At 40.3% G+C, this 17,154-nt stretch overlaps 1 protein-coding gene across 3 annotated transcripts in view; it reads right to left on the bottom strand.

Annotated features, from left to right (window-relative positions):
• LOC139160303 (histone-lysine N-methyltransferase SETD5-like) overlaps window positions 1–17,154 on the bottom strand; it is an 89,131-nt gene that overhangs the window by 25,573 nt on the left and 46,404 nt on the right. For 2 of the 3 annotated variants that reach the window (XM_070738028.1, XM_070738027.1), the window contains 10 exons: window positions 13,093–13,131; window positions 11,666–11,908; window positions 10,537–10,685; window positions 10,136–10,253; window positions 9,563–9,672; window positions 8,681–8,921; window positions 8,331–8,405; window positions 6,169–6,435; window positions 5,247–5,567; window positions 2,417–2,659 (listed from right to left, as the gene is read on the bottom strand). In XM_070738028.1, coding sequence (XP_070594129.1) covers window positions 2,417–2,659; window positions 5,247–5,567; window positions 6,169–6,435; window positions 8,331–8,405; window positions 8,681–8,921; window positions 9,563–9,672; window positions 10,136–10,253; window positions 10,537–10,685; window positions 11,666–11,908; window positions 13,093–13,131 — 1,806 coding nt within the window. Of the gene's footprint in view, window positions 1–2,416; window positions 2,660–5,246; window positions 5,568–6,168; window positions 6,436–8,330; window positions 8,406–8,680; window positions 8,922–9,562; window positions 9,673–10,135; window positions 10,254–10,536; window positions 10,686–11,665; window positions 11,909–13,092; window positions 13,132–16,008; window positions 16,076–17,154 lie in introns of those variants that run through there. The other variant, XM_070738029.1, reaches the window with a different exon arrangement.

The following is a 17,154-nucleotide window of genomic DNA, read 5'->3' as shown; positions in this document are numbered from 1 at the left end:
TCCCTCTCGGCTTCTGGGCAGGTTTGGAAAACTCTGAGTTGATGATGATTTTTAAGTGAGCGATTGCTCACTGCTCAGCTTAGAGGGAACTATGGAAGTTATGACTATTTTTGATTGCACCTTTTCCCTATAATGCTTTAAAAAAACACCTCTTAATTTGCTCTCCTGCTTGATCCTTTCTAAAATACACTGCTCAAAAAAATAAAGGGAACACTTAAACAATACAATATAACTCCAAGAAAATCAAACTTCTGTGAAATCAAACTGTCCAATCAGCATATTGCCCACCTCAGAAGGATGGAAGGCTGAGTCAAACTTGAGCTGGTGGTGAGATCTGAACTGCTGAACTACAGCTAGCAGTTAGTTGAAGTAGCTTGCAGTGCTACAGTCTAACCACTGCGCCACCTCGGCTATTGTATCGGGATTTTTTTTCCCCTTTGCTAAACGGGGTGTGGGAGTGGCCAATGCGTGACACATCTGGGCTGAGAGTTTGACGGCCCTAATATAGAGAGATATAGAAACAATATTCTACAGTTCCTGGACACCAAACAACATGGTTTCTCATGCAACACATTAGACATACATCTGGAACAATGTTTCTCAACCATAGCAGCTTTAAAGCATGCAGATTTACACTCCCAGAATTCCTCAGTCAGCATGGAAAATGAGTTGAAGTCCACATATTTTAAAGCCACCAAGGTTGAAAAATATTGGCCTACAAATGTAAGTCTGAAGTCTGATTTTGATTTAAAACTCGGATATCTATTCATCTTTTTTAAAAAAAATTATGGGTTTTTAGCTTTCTAATTATTGAATTTGTATTATATATTGTTTTCTGTTGCTGTTGTGAGCTGCCCCGAGTGTGCGGAGAGGGGCGGCATACAAATTAAGTAAGTAAGTAAGTAAGTAAATAATACATAAATAAATAAGGAATCATAAAACAGCAGTCTCCAAACTCTCTGGCTTGGTGGGAGGTGGGTTCTACTTGCCTTCCCCACCATTTCGCATTGCAACGGAAGTGCATGTCTCCACGTGCTATTTTGCTTCCACGCATGCTCAGTAGCTTGAAATCAGCACAGAACATAGCTGAGGAGCTGATCAGCTGGGCTTTGGAAGTATTGTTAATATATTGTATATAAATATGTTGGGTGTTGCAATACAGAAGTTAACAATGTAAGTTTATAACTGTACCTTTAAGAGTCATTTGCTGGTTGGCCATAAGAGGGCGCCAACAATGTTCCTCTTGGGGGAGTTATACTAGAGAGATTTATATTTGCTGTGTGTATATTTTGCTGTATGCGTTAACCTGGTTTGTAAACCATTATTAGGATTATATGTATATGATATTGGACTGTGTAACTATTATTATTTGCCTATTTGAATATAATAATTTGTATATAATAAAAACAAGGTTCAGGAGGGAAGTGTTTTTAATAGGAAAGTGAACACAAGAACAAGGGGACACAATCTGAAGTTAGTTGGGGGAAAGATCAAAGGCAACATGAGAAAATATTATTTTACTGAAAGAGCAGTAGATCCTTGGAACAAACTTCCAGCAGACGTGGTTGGTAAATCCACAGTAACTGCATTTAAACATAACTGGGATAAACATATATCCATTGTAAGATAAAATACAGGAAATAGTATAAGGGCAGACTAGATGGACCATGAGGTCTTTTTCTGCCGTCAGTCTTCTATGTTTCTATAATATTGTTGTATTTTCTACTGTCTGATTCATTGACTGATTAACCCACATTGCTACATTAACTCTACTTAAAGTTTCTTGAAGGTTTATTATATTACCTAGACCAGTGTTTCCCAACCTTGGCCACTTGAAGATATTTGGACTTCAACTCCCAGAATTCTCCAGCCAGCGAATGCTGGTTGGGGAATTCTTGGAGTTGAAGTCCAGATACCTTCAAGTGGCCAAGGTTGGGAAACACTGACCTAGACATTCTAACAAGTATAAACCCGGGAGTGGGAGGGAGGGCCCTCTTTCAAGCAGCAGAACAGGAAAAACCTTCAAAAAAGTAAAAAAATCCTCCACCCCCACACGAAATGGCAGCGCCCACAGATCCAGTTCAGTGACATCATCAGCGGGTTTGGGTGCTGATCCAAACCAGGAGGAACTTACCACTGCTCGGTGGACCAACGGTGGTGGCAGGGAGAGGAGAAGGGATAATAGTTTTGTGTGTGTGTGTCTGTGTGTGTGCGTGTCACTTTCATATATACAGCTTCACGTGTATGTACGCACACACAAACACACACACTCACCCTTCACTTTTGCAGTCTGATTCAAAATGGGCCGTGGCCTGACGCTGGGCCCCAGATCCGTGTTATAAAGCTTTCTCCTACTATGTTGTGTGTGTGAAGTGTGTCAAGGTATTAAAAGTGTAGACACAGTGGAAAAATATACCTTTTTACAAGAGCTGTAATTCCCATCCAGCTGAAATGGCTGCCTTCGCCTTTCTGGGTTGAACGGAGAGCCAAAACGGATATAATGTTTAGGGGTGGTACAAATGAGTGGGGAGTGAACAAGGCCTGGCAACATGTTCAGGGTGGTAGCCAGCACAGTTGGGTCAGTGGTGATACGTAAAGGGCACTCAATGGGACACTCCTGCTTCTCTGCTTTGTCATTCAGCCACTCTGTAACCAGGTACTAGAAACAGAAACAAGACGTATTTTACTATATAAAGTTAATAAGAATGTACAAGCATTAGTGGGATAATGAAGATAGGCAGAAATGTTGTGGTGTCAGCAGGGGATTGGAATCTGACTTTTTCAAAATGTATTTATTTATTTTGTTCATTCCTGCCTGTCGGCGACTACTTCAGCTTCAACCACAACAACACAAGAGCACACAACAGATTTAAACTTAATATTAACCACTCCAAACTTGACTGTAAAAATATGACTTCAGTAACCGAGTTGTCGAAGCGTGGAACTCATTACCGGACTCCATAGTGTCATCCCCAAACCCCCAACACTTTACCCTTAGATTATCTACGGTTGACCTATCCAGATTCCTAAGAGGTCAGTAAGGGGCGAGTACAAGTGCACTAGAGTGCCTTCCGTCCCCTGTACTATTGCTCTCCTATATCTCCTATACCTTTCTTCTATTCCTATATTTCTTCTTCTATTCTTTCATTGATATGTTCTATTACTTCATCTTCTTTTCTATTATTTCTTAGATATATTTTACTATGAGTATTTCCTCTATAACCTTCATCATGTATTTTATTATGTATATATAGATATATACCCACTAAATCCCTCATTGTGTATTGGACAAAATAAATAAATAAATAAAATAAATAAATAAATTAAATGTACAGGCTGCCATCTCACTCTGAAAATGACTGTGAGGCTTGCAGGTGTAATCATAAATATATAAAAATAAGATGTAGATATTAAGTTTGGAACTTTGCCTAAAATTGGCTTCATCGTTACTTCCCCCATCGACTTCACAAGTTGATCTTTTACTAAAAATTCTGACTTACAGGGATCTCTCAGAACCACAATGTTTTACTTCTTTCAGTCAAATCCCCATTTTGAAGCAAAACCAACTCAATATCTTTAAAAAAATGACACTAAGATATAATTAAATGCCACATTGATCGATTAATGAAGTTCAATGTAATTTAATTTTGTGTTCAAATGTAATATTTACTTATGCAGCTGATTCATTATGGTGAAATAATTCTCATAATGGATTTAATTCAAAATATAACATTTATGCAAAAAGATTTTATATTCATATTAATATGCCAGTTCCTAGGTCTTCCATAAGCCTTCCAGATCTCACACAATAAGGATAACCTGATACATTTTCCCTCATATTGAATGTTATGTGTGTTACAGTATTTTTAATATCACTCTGTGGATTCTATAATCCTGGAGGCTGCATATTTAAAGTTATTTTAGACATCACATGCATCATATTTAAAAAGATATTACACTAACTATAACTAAAATATAAAGTGATGAATTAAAATCTGATTATGAAAATATCCTCTTTGATGTTTGAATTAAAAAAAACCATGTCATTTTTCCTTGGCTTCAATAAATCAAGTATAAGATTTCATTAGAGCACTTGCTTCCCAGTTCAATAATTCTTGAGTTGGCATCACTTAAGACTATTCAGAGTCTTGGATCAGCTTTTACAATTCATGCTTTATTTCATTCAACATTGCCTTTCATAATTCTGTGGGAAACTGCTGATTTCTGTGCTGCAGTGCCAAAAAAAAAAAAAAATCTTGTGGGGGGAAAAAAGTACACCAATGGCATCTTTTTTTACATTTTGTAAAGTTCAACTTTAACACACTCTTTGAATTAACACATTGAGAGTATCGGTGATCCCAGAGCAGTTGCAACAAATTTTAGATGCAAAAAAATGGTTGCAACTGCTCTGGGATCACCGATACTCCCAATGTGTTAATTCAGACGTTTTGGTTTAGCTGAACGCTGCTAACCTTTTGGTTTTCTAATTAAGACTGCTGACTAGTTATAAAAATCAGTGGAGGAAGACTGCATCAAATCAAGAAGTATCCTATAAAGCCCTTCATGGCATCGGACCAGAATATCTCTGGGACCGCCTTCTGCTGCACGAATCCCAGCGACCGATTAGGTCCCACAGAGTGGGCCTTCTCCGGGTCCCGTTAACTAAACAATGTCGGTTGGCGGGTCCCAGGGGAAGAGCCTTCTCTGTGGCGGCCCCGACTCTCTGGAACCAACACCCCCCGGAGATTAGAACTGCCCCCACCCTCCTTGCCTTTCGTAACCTCCTCAAAACCCACCTCTGTTGTCAGGCATGGGGGAACTGAGATATCTCCCCCGGGCCTATACAATTTATGTATGGTATGTTTGTACGTATGTCTGCTTAGTAATGGGGTTTTTAAAATATTTTAAATTCTAAATTATTAGATTTGTTATGAACTGTTATATTCTGTTGTGAGCCGCCCCGAGTTTATGGAGAGGGGCGGCCTACAAATCTAATTAATAATAATAATAATAATAATAATAATAATAATAATAATAATAATCCAAAACTTTACATTTTGATCTCTGTGCCCCCCCCCTCCACACACACATTCTGGTTTAGATTTAACAAACATTAGTAAACATAAAAGCAAGCAAGCAAACTAAAGCAACAGGCCACATTATAGGAGCTACATGAAGCAAGATTATCTTCTTGCTGTTACAAGGAGAGATGCCTTCACCCCATCCTTTTCCCATTCTGCATTTACCTTTTTCGTTTTAGGGTATTTGGGTGCTGCCCGGTTGGCCTGGGATCCTGCAGCCGCTGTCACCACTGGATCACAGTTCACCACCTGTGGTCTCCCCTCTCCTGGGCCTTCTACCCTGCTCACTTCCGCTGCTGTGCTGGTACCACTTCCTTCCTCTGGAGCAGCTTGAGAAAGTTCATTCTGCTGGGCATTGGCCGCTTGTTTTTGCCTTCTTAGTCTCTGGGCTGAGGTGCTCCGATAACGCGAGAAGCGGCTTTTGGGCCTGGGCCGCGGTGTTTTTGGTGGTGCCGGTTTAGGGACTGGTTTATCTATACTCGTCTCCTGCAATGTAAACAACTATTGAAGGCAAGGAATTCTCAGTTTACGCTGCACGTTTTGGCGCTCTGTACTCCTCAAAGAGCTGGCTATACAGGTTTACAGTATGAAGGCAGCGTCTTGAACTTTAGGATCTAAGCTTGGAAAAGACATTCTAGCCCCCCCCTTTTGAGGGACTAAAACCACGGAACGATGAATGAATTATACATCCCAGGAAAGTGTGCACAACTTTTCGTTGACGCTTTCCCAACCAAAATGCCCTGATTTCTAATCTTTGTAGACAGAAATTCAATTTCACAAGGTGAGATAACCTTAAAAAAAAAAGACCAACATGATAGATGAAACCGCTTCTCCAAACCTAGCATTCGTTTGCCAATGGTGAATTGTCTGTGCCAGCTCGGTAACCAAGCTAAGGACTCATAGCAAACTGCCTTGCTAAGAAAATTCCCCAGCAATATTTGATGGGAAGACAGGAGACAGACCAGAAAACCGAATTATATTTTCCAAACAAGTGGCTGGGTTTTTTTTTTACTCTGCCAATGAAATCAACCCTCCAAATTCTGCAGTTTTCCAATCTGATCCTCAACAGTTCTATTGTTCTTCTTACCCCAGCCTGTGAAGATCTCCGGGTGTTCACCCCGACGCTGCTGACACAGGTTGGAGCACTTGCCACCGGGACAATTGAAGCCGAACTGTTATCTTCGCTTTCATTTGGCACGGGTTTCACTTCTTCTGGTTCTGGGGTCTCTGCGGTAACCACGATCTCTGCGTCTGTGCTGCTCCTGTCGGACGACGGCAGATCTCTCCTCCTCTTTCTCTTTTCCAGATTCTCAAATACATGCATGATAGCTTCCACCTTTCTGTCTTCTCGGGTCTAGCAGGCAAAAGCAGAAACCGAGATTAACACAGCTCCGAGGGGAAGAAAGGGAGGAACGGGGCATAACTCAAACCACAGATTATGGAGGGCATAGAGATAAACTGTAGAAACAACACCCTAATACCCAGACTTCCTGTCAGAACAGTGACGATGACAACAGAAGATATGCACTTTTAGGTATGTACTATATTACAAAGTAATGGACACTTAGCTTAGTTTACAGTTGTTCTGAGAGCAGGGAATACAGAATTAGTATTGTTTGAAACAATGCATATAAAACAGACACACACTTTTGAAGTAAGTGATTAATGGTTAGGGCTAGACTGGGGGTTGTAGGCCTCCCTTAACCAGGCAAGCCAGCTGAGTGATTTTAGATCAGTTATTTTTTTCTCAGTCCAACCCACTGCACAATGTTGTTGTAGTAGGGGAAACAGGCGTCAGGAGCAGAAGTTATATCTGCCTTTAAGGTGATTGTAAAATATAAAAGGCAGAAGTTATGGTTGGTCACATAGTCAGCCAGATGTTTAGACTGGCTGGGTCATTTTTATCCACCTATCCAGTCCTTCCCAAGGATCTGGGATAAGTAGTTGTTATTTAATGTTATCAAAAGTATCGTTGCAGGATGTAAACTTATTCCAAGGGAAGCTGCCTTTTGCCATTGACTTTGTAATACCGCGATGGTATTCTAGATGTTTTGGAATTACACCTAAAGCACTTATTACTATTGGTACACTTTCTTTTTTCTTCTCTCTTTCCTTCCTTCTTTTTTCACAGTAAATCTATTTCTATTTGTAGGTATAACTATTTTCCCCCTTTCTCTTCTCTCCTAATGCCTTCCTGGTATGGCAATGGCTACTATGCAGACTTTATTTTTGTCTTTCTTATCAACAACTGGTAACCCTGGGGTATTGTGTGGCAGATGCTTGCTTGTTTAAATTCTACTAATCCACATCCTGATTAACAACCAAGCCTGCAGGTAAGTACTGACTTTCAAAAACTATCTGGATCCAAAGTCTTCTGGAGTTGATTTTTCCTACATGTTGTCCTACATATTGTCTAAGTAGAGCAGTGTTTTTCAACCAGTGTGCCGTGGCACACTACTGTGCCGCGAGACATGGTCAGGTGTGTCGCGAAGAAGGAAGCTCAGGTTCTGGTCTTGCAACTTTTTGCTGAGAGAGAGAGTAACTGTGAGATAAAGAGAAAGAAAGCAAGAGAGAGGGAAAGAGAGAGAAAGAAAGCAAGAGAGAGAGAGAAAGAGAGAAAAAGAAAGCAAGAGAGAGAAAGCAAGAGTGAGAGAGAGAGAAAGAGAAAGAAGGCAAGAGAGAAAGAAAGCAAGAGAGGGAGAGAGAAAAGGAGAGGAAGGGAGAGAGAGAGAGAAATGAGGAAAAAGGGGAGGAAAAAAGAGAAATGAGAAAATGATTGAAACAGAGAATGAGAGGAAAGAGAGAGAAACAAAAGAGAGAGAGAAGTGACTCTTGATTTAAAGCATATGATAAACAGCACCCAAAGAATAAGAGAGAACCCCACCCCCCCACCCTTCACCTGTTTTTGGAAATGGTTGAAGAGTGTGTATACACACACACATATACACACACAAGGGGGGGAGGAGACATGGATGGAAAAAGAGGAGAGTGTCTTAGAGTATCATTTTGTATCATTTTGGTTGGTGGTGTGCCCCAGGATTTTGTAAATGTAAAAAATGTGCCGCGGCTCAAAAAAAGGTTGAAAATCACTGAAGTAGAGCACTGGTACTCAATCTTTCTAATGGAATATATGGAGAAATGTAACTCAGCAACAACCTATCAGAAAATTCTAGGAAATACCTATGCCCAATGGGAGACAATAGCCATCACAAAACATTAGAATAAATTAAATATTTAAGAAATACTTGCCCGTCTGCCCTGGCCTCCCAGCTCATCGGCAGCAGTTTCCTTCTCCTCTTCTGGCTTCTCTTCCTTATCTGCAGCCTAAAGAGAAAGAGAAGAAAACCTCAAAAGCCGTCACAACTGCGAGTAGCTATGAGGAGCCAGATTGTTAGGGCAATAGGATGACTCTATAAACAGCTCAGAGAGAGCTGTAAACATTGTGAAGCGGTAAATAAAGCCGTACGTTTTATTGCTATGAGGATCAACGCTGAGACCTTTCAGCTTTATCCAGGAAAAACCCCCAATTCATTCTGTGATTAAGTTTACCTAGAATTAATTACCAATTCTCACTTATCCAGAGTAATGGGGACATTTACCTCATTATCACTCACTGCAGCCGGACCCTCAGAGACTTCCTCGTTTTGGGGATTGCTGTTCTCATCTGAGGCTGCACCCTGCTGCTCCAGTTCCTTACGCCGGGCTTTCCGGCGCCTAGTTTCTGCTCCAATCAGAGTGTCCAGAATAGGTGGAGGTAGTTGTTCCACGGGGTTCAGGCTCCGCTTTTGCACAGGACAATTCCGGTTTCCTTTGTGGCAGGCACAATCCACTTTATAATTGCTGTTCCACCATGAAAGATATAAAAGCGTTTTTAGTACCATTCTTCAAAACCTCAAGAAATTATGCTATTTATTTCTTTAAATCTATATGCCGCCCAATTCACCATCACACAACCCCAGGCAGCTTATGACAAAATAAAAGTGACATTATGAAAACGCTACAACAATAAATTTGAAGGTTAAAATTATTTGGCGGCAGAAAAAGACCTCATGGTCCATCTAGTTTGCCCTTATACTATTTCCTGTATTTTATCTTACAATGGATATATGTTTATCCCAGGCATGTTTAAATTCAGTTACTGTGGATTTACCAACCACGTCTGCTGGAAGTTTGTTCCAAGGATCTACTACTCTTTCAGTGAAATAATATTTTCTCACGTTGCTTTTGATCTTTCCCCCAGCTAACTTCAGATTGTGTCCCCTTGTTCTTGTGTTCATTTGGGCCAAATGTCTAGGAAGGAAGGGGTCCTATTGCACAACATGCTTCAGAACCCAACCACCCCTAAAAATAAATAAATAAATAAATAAATAAATAAATAAATAAATAAATAGAAAGTAAAAAAGTATAAATATGTAAGGAGTAAGAAAGTAAAAATATGGAAGGAAGGGTAATAACAAGGAAACAACACCAAGACAACTTACCAGATACTATACTCATAATCAAAGGCAATGGTGACCTCTGCATCTTTGGCAATGGAAGCGACCGCATATATGCACAGGTGAATCATCCCATCTGCAATCACATGACGGACCTGCAATATAAAAGCAGCACTGCTAACACACTACAGCAAGGCATTGGTCTTGCTGCAAAGGTGAATTGTAAAAACCAGCTCCTGCAGAGTGTCTGGTTATTCCTGAAGAGCAAGATTATATACACACACACACTCACACACTGCATCTAAAACTGAAAAGGAGTGCTTTGCCATCCAACACAGAATTTTATTAATGAGAAATGCACCAGCACACATACAAATCAAAATATCACCTATTAATGACACCATAAAAGTACGAGTCCTCCTGCCTCCCCCCGCTGCAGCAATCCCACGAAACTATTTTCCTCTCTCTCTCTACAGCTCCGGCATTATAAAATTCACAGGGCATAGTCTGAGTCCTCTGCGCTTAATTGGCATGGGATTATCTCTGCTTGATTTGTAGAGCATAAACTCAAAATCACACTTGCCAAATACTCAAGGCCACCTCAGCACCGCCGTTTACCTCAGCGTTGGGTGTGCAGGAACGCCTGATGAATCTGGCATCATTTCCGAAAGTGCGGGCATCCACACACATCTCGACACCATTAAATTTGGAGTAAAACAGCACAAAGGGATACGGCCTGAGGAAGGTAAAGAAGAAGGGGGGAAGGTGAAAAAAAAAACAACAACAACAGCATTTTAACCTCGTGGCAAACATCACCCACTCGGTACAAACTTCACAGACGACCTGGTGCACCCCTGCATGGATTTGCGCATGCGCACCTGATCTTTTAGTTCAGCATAAAATTCCCTATAGAAAAAAAAACAACCACTGGCTGACGTTATCTTCAACTAATTCAAAATCTCAGTGGGAGGGCATCGTGTTTGATTTTCAAGAAACGGCAATGACAGAAAAACGCTTACTTTTTGAAGAAGTGACCATTGACCTCGAATTGCTGCCTTAGCATCACCTTCCCACGATATTCAATGATAAGGGTATCTGCAGCCAAATCTCTCGCGGCCCTCAAAAGCTTTCGGTGCTTCTGAACCCTTGTGACTCTTCCCAGCTGAAGCTGTACGGTTGAAAAAAAGAATGGAGGACCCAAATTCATTTAAAAAAAAAACCCCACAAGCCTACTTCTCTACTTGAAAACAACCTTATTGAATGTGTAAGGTTGAATTTATCTATCTATCTATCTATCTATCTATCTATCTATCTATCTATCTATCTATCTATCTATCTATCTATTTGATTTGTATGCCGTCCCTCTCCCCTCTCTGTAGACTCGGGACGGCTAACAACAATAATGAAACAACATGTAACAAATCTAATATTTAAAATAATTTTCAAAACCCTGATTTAAAAAACCAAACATACACACAAGCATACCATGCATAAATTTTATAGGCCTAGGGGGAAGGGAATATCTCAATTCCCCCATGACTGACGACAAAGGTGGGTTTTAAGGAGCTTACGAAAGGCGAGGAGAATGGGGACAATTCTGATCTCTGGGGGGAGTTGGTTCCAGCGGGTCGGGGCCGCCACAGAGAAGGCTCTTCCCCTGGGTCCCGCCAAATGACATTGTTTAGTCAACGGGACTTGGAGAAGGCCAACTCTGTGGGACCTAACTGGTTGCTGGGATTCGTGCGGCAGTAGGCGGTCCCGGAGATATGAATGTGGATAATTATACCACTTCACGGTGTTTTACAGCCCCTCTCTAAGAGGTTTACAGAGTCAGCCTATCACCCCCAACAATCTGGGTCTTCATTTTACCTTGAGCCTGGTGAGATTTGAACTGGTGAACTGCAGTCAGCAGATGCAGCTTGCAGGACTGCACTTTAACTGCTGCCCCACCAAGGCTCAAAATTATTGGTATAATAATTAAACCTCCTTAAACTCTTTCAGGCAAGGAAAAGTGTGCATCTAAGTGCAGAAAAAGCATATTCTCAATTGCCCCCCTGTAAGAATACCACTGACTTCTCTCTCTCTCTCTCTCTCTCTCTCACACACACACACACACACACACACACAACTTTTGGATAGACTTCTTACCTGCATCTGGGATCCAATGACCGTGTTGTTACAGGCCAGTTCAGTCTTATTGATTGTGTCCAGCACAGCCGCCTTGCCCGCAAATTCTTTATTAGCATTTAGATGACGCTCTAGGAGATTTTGCACGTCGGCGCTGTATTGGTTTGTGAAGGCTTCTTCATACTGATCAGTCCAGAGTCTAATGCGGTTTTCCCACCCCTCTGTGGTATTCTCATCCAGGGCGTGGGCTTCTGAAGGAGAATTCTGTATCAAACCACAGAGTCAGTTCAATGGCTGAATGGTTTGGGGGCCCTATAAAAGACACTAAGGACTTTTTGAAATGGCCCTTTGCTTTAAACCAGTGATTTTCAACCTTTTTTGAGCTGCGGCACATTTTTTACATTTACAAAATCCTGGGGCACACCACCAACCAAAATGACACCCTAAGACACTCTCCTCTCTTTTTCCATCCCTGTCTCCTCCCCACCCTTGTGTGTGTGTGTATACACTCTTGAACCATTTCCAAAAACAGGTGAGGGCTGGGGTTTTTTTCTCTCTTATTCTTTGGGTGCTTTTTATCATATGCTTTAAATCAAGAGTCACTTCTCTCTCTCTTTTGTTTCTCTCTCTTTCCTCTCATTCTGTCTCAATCATTTTCTCATTTCTCTTTTTGCTCATTTCTCTCTCTCCCTTTCTCTCCTTTTTTCTCTCTCTCTTTCTTTCTCTCTTGCTTTCTTTCTCTCTCTCTTTCTTTCTCTTTTCTTTCTCTCACTCACTCTCTTTCTCTCACACACTCTTTCTCTCTCTTGCTTTCTTTCTTTCTCTTTTCTTTCTCTCACTCACTCTCTCTCTCACTTGCTTTCCCTCTCTATATCTCTCTCTCTTGCTTTCTTTCTTTCTCTTTTCTTTCTCTCACTCTCTTTCTCTCTCACACTCTCTTTCTCTCTCTCTTGCTTTCTCTCTCTCTCTCTCTCACTCTCAGCAAAAAGTTGCGAGACCAGAACCTGAGCTTCCTTCTTCGCGGCACACCTGACCATGTCTCGCGGCACACTGGTTGAAAAACACTGCTTTAAACAACAACAACTATAGAAACCAATCTCCTCAAATAATTAGCCTTGATCAAGCACAATTTAAAAGCTCTCCTGAAAAACCGGCAAGAGGTGAAAAACTACTAGGAAATTAAGAACTGGGAGAAAATGCTTGCAAACTCATCTCCAAATATGATGAAATATCCCCAGCCATCTTTACCGCTGCCTCATTCTTTCATATGCAGCAAGCAGGATATTTTAAGTCCCTGACAATGACTTACTAAATTAATGCTAACCAATTCCATGTTACAGAGGAGCTTTTAAAGTGATGGTACTATTCATAAATCAATGGCTGACATATGTAGTCTATTTAGAACCTGGTTGCAAAGGTGTTTATTAGGTTTATGCATGGATACTCACCTTCATCCGCAAAGATTTCCGTGAACCTTCTCTAAAAGCCTGTCAAGCGCAACAAGAGAAATCACTATCAGTATTTATATCCTGGATGTCTGAGCTTCTGTTCAATAAAGGTTACATTTTCTTTAATATATAAGGGGAGGGGCCGAGAAACTACAATGCATAACACTGGAAAAGCCATCAACCTCAGTCTATTTTCATTATGCTCCTTCCACACAAAAAATCCTTCTCTTCCAGGACTTCACCACCCTAGAAATATTGATGGCTCTCTTTTCATTTATGCTAATCGTCAAATATCTGTCCCATTAAAAAAACAATTATATGCAGGAAGAATAGTGTACAGGTAGTCCTTGAGTTATGACCACAACTAAACCCAAAATTGAGGTTCCCAAGTGAAAAATGTGTTAAGAGAGTTTTGCCCCTTTTTCACAACTTTTTTCTGCTTAAGTGAATCACTACAGTTGTTAATTGAATCTGGCTCTCACCCATCACCCATCCAAATATGAATCACATGGCGGTAGGGGTGCTAAAATGGTCACAAGTGTGAAAAATTGTCATAACTTTTTTTCAGTGCCACTGTTAACTTCGAACGGTCACTGAACCAACTGTTGTAAATCACCGACTACCTGCATTTCACTCCATTTTCCCTATGAAGCCTCCTTCAAGCCCTGCTATGCTACATCATTGTGGCCTTTGGATAAATGATTGAAGAACACTAGAAGCAGATGCCAAATCGTATATACAGTGTTCCCTCGATTTTCGCGGGGGATGCGTTCCGAGACTGCCTGCGAAAGTCGAATTTCCGCAAAGTAGAGATGCGGAAGTAAATACACTATTTTTGGCTATGAACAGTATCACAAGCCTTCCCTTAACACTTTAAACCCCTAAAGTGCAATTTCCCATTCCCTTAGCAACCATTTAGATCATTACTCACCATGTTTATTTATTAAAGTTTATTTAAAAATATATTTATTAAAGTCGGATGAAAGTTTGGCAATGACATATGACGTCATCGGGCGGGAAAAACCGTGGTATAGGGGGAAATCCGCAAAGTATTTTTTAATTAATATTTTTGAAAAACCGTGGTATAGACTTTTCGCGAAGTTCGAACCCGCGAAAATCGAGGGAACACTGTATTCCCACCAAGGTCAACTGACGTGCGAGGCAAATTTTGTCCCATTTTACAACCTTTCTTTGCCACAGTTATTAAGTGAATCACTGCAGTTGTTAAAGTTAGTAACATGGCTGCTAAATGAATTTGGCTTCCCCGTTGAGTTTGCTTGTAAGAAAATTGCAAAAGGTGACCCCATGACCATTGTCACTGTTATAAATACGGGTCATTTAAAAGTGTCCAAATTTTGATCACGTGACCATGGGGATGGCACAATGGTCATAAGTGTCAAAAACAGTCATGACTCACTTTTTTCAGTACTGTTGTAAAAAACGGAATGGTCACTAATGAACTTTGTATCTGTATTGGGCAAAAAGCTACTGAAAGATGCTGGAGGCCGATTATTATTTTAGTGATAATGGCAAATACATAATTTCTAACTGTTCAAAAGGAGGGCAACGGTATATCACTCCTACATTTTACAGGGAAACCACATGAAGAGGCAAGATAAAATGATTGACAATATTAGAAACATAGAAGTCTGGCGGCAGAAAAAGACCTCATGGTCCATCTAGTCAGCCCTTATACCATTTTCTGTATTTTATCTTAGGATGGATATATGTTTATCCCAGGCATGTTTAAATTCAGTCACTGTGGATTTATCTACCACGTCTGCTGGAAGTTTGTTCCAAGGATCTACTACTCTTTCAGTAAAATAATATTTTCTCATGTTTCTTTTGATCTTTCCCCCAACTAACTTCAGATTGTGTCCCCTTGTTCTTGTGTTCACTTTCCTATTAAAAACACGTCCCTCCTGGATCTTATTTAACCCTTTAACATTGGGTGACCAGCCCTCAGGTTGTTAGCATTCAACATGCTACTGAGGAAGGGCTGAAAACCTTTTGGAATGCTAACCATTGTTTAATGTCCTGGAAACATTCAGGTTTTTGAGACGTCTTGCTGTCAATGTGGCAAACCAAAAAAATAAAAAGAAAAGAAGATCTGAAGACACAAAGACAGAATTACAGTGGGAAAACAAAGCGTAAGAAGCATGAACATGAGAAAGCTCAAGCCAACGATGGATTAAGTGAATCAATTACACATCCACATCTCAGGAACCACTGAATCGAAATGGACGGGAATTAAGACATTTTTCAGTCAGAAGATCACACTGTTTTACTACACAGGACATGGAAACAAAGAAAAGAAATGGCACTGCTTTCATAGAGAGGATACAGCAAATGCAATATTGGGGTACAACAGAGTCAGTGACCATATAATATAAATCAAAATCTACAGACAACCCTGCAACATAATGAAGGCCCACATTTATGCTCCAACCACTGTTGGAAAAGAAAAAAAGAGGAGGGAGGAAGGTTGATTTTATGGCCAAGTTCAATCTGGTAAAAATCGTGCAAACAAGATATGTTTCTTAAGGTTGGAGACTCAAATGCCAAAATTGGAAGTAGTAAGGAGAAAAAAATGCTGTTGGAAACAGCAGGAAAAGAGTCAGAAAAATGCTGGCTTAGGAAACAGAAATTAAGCAGGAGAATGACTACCCAATGATTTCTTCACTGCTAACACAGCTTTAAAACAACCAAACCCACAACTAGCTAACATTGCCAGATGGAATACCCAGAAATCATGTTGACCATGTTATTGGTACCAAAAAATGAGGTGGAAGAATTATTCTCCTTTCTAATAGCAAAGATGTGACCAGGGGCTGGATTGTGGGATTCCAAGCCAAGCTAGGGAAAAAGAACAAAGCCAACCAGTTTTCCACAATAGGATTTTGAGCACATACCCACCATTTTCAAGAAGAACATCAGGAATCACTCTGAAGGGCTGAACCTCATTGATAGGGAACCAGAGGAACTGTGGAATGAAATCAAAGAAGCTGTTAAGGATGAATGTGAAAAGAAAGCGCCAAAGACCAAGAAACAGAAGAAAGCAAACCGGGTGTCAGAACAGACGGTGGAAACTGCTAAGAGAAGAGAAGCCAGAATGAAGAAAGACAAAGATCTCGGGAAGAAACGTAACAAAGAATTTCAAGGGAGCTGTTAGAAGAGATAAAAAGCAGTATTATAGTGGAGTCTGGAAACGTACTGAACATGGCAATATGGAAAAACAAGAAAAGTTTTCTCAAAGATCTCCAAACTCAGAAAGACGTTCTAATATCAAATTGGTATGTTAAAGGATACCAATAGGAACTGATTCTAAGAAAATAAAACAATGATGGATGGAATATATTGAAATTATGTAGAGATGTCATCAATGATTTAGAAAATGTTCCCTATTTACAAGAAAATCTAACACTAGTAGTTGAAGTCAGAGATGTACTCCAGCCATCACCAGTCAGAAGGCTATAGAAATTGATGGAATGTCTACAGAATTTTGGCAAGCAACAGAAGAACTGGTAAAGGTTTCAACCAAATGATGCCAGCACGTCTGGAGAATTACACCATGGCTAGGAATTTGGATGATTGTTAGTCAACCAATACCAAAGAAAGGAAACTTAATTTAGTGTCCAAAATATGCTAGCAAAATAATGCTTAGGATTAGGCAATGTAATTTAGAATCCTACAGAAAAAAAGAGATCCTAGATATTCAAATTGATTGCGACTATTATAGATAGATCTTCATGAGCACATCAAGTTGACAGGCATCCCATAGGTATTCTGATTTCATTGTCCTCACGAAAAACCCATATATAAGACAGGAAGTCACAGCTCATAACATAGCAAAACAGACTGGCTCCAAGTTAGTGAAGGGGTGAAATCACAGTGTAAACTCTATTGGCGCAATTTATATCTATGCTGAAAGTAGCTGAAATTGGAAGATGAGCATGGTTTTAAAACTGGAAAAAGACATATAACACCACGCACCATGCTGGCGGCACTGTTCTGATAGCTGAAAATACAAATGAATCGCAAGCTCCAGTAATGAAAGTCCAG

The sequence above is a fragment of the Erythrolamprus reginae genome, chromosome 2 (assembly GCF_031021105.1).
Source record: "Erythrolamprus reginae isolate rEryReg1 chromosome 2, rEryReg1.hap1, whole genome shotgun sequence".
Lineage (NCBI taxonomy): Eukaryota > Metazoa > Chordata > Lepidosauria > Squamata > Dipsadidae > Erythrolamprus > Erythrolamprus reginae.
The sequence above is the reverse complement of the archived record's forward strand: the minus strand, read 5'-3'. Positions and strand labels throughout refer to the sequence as shown.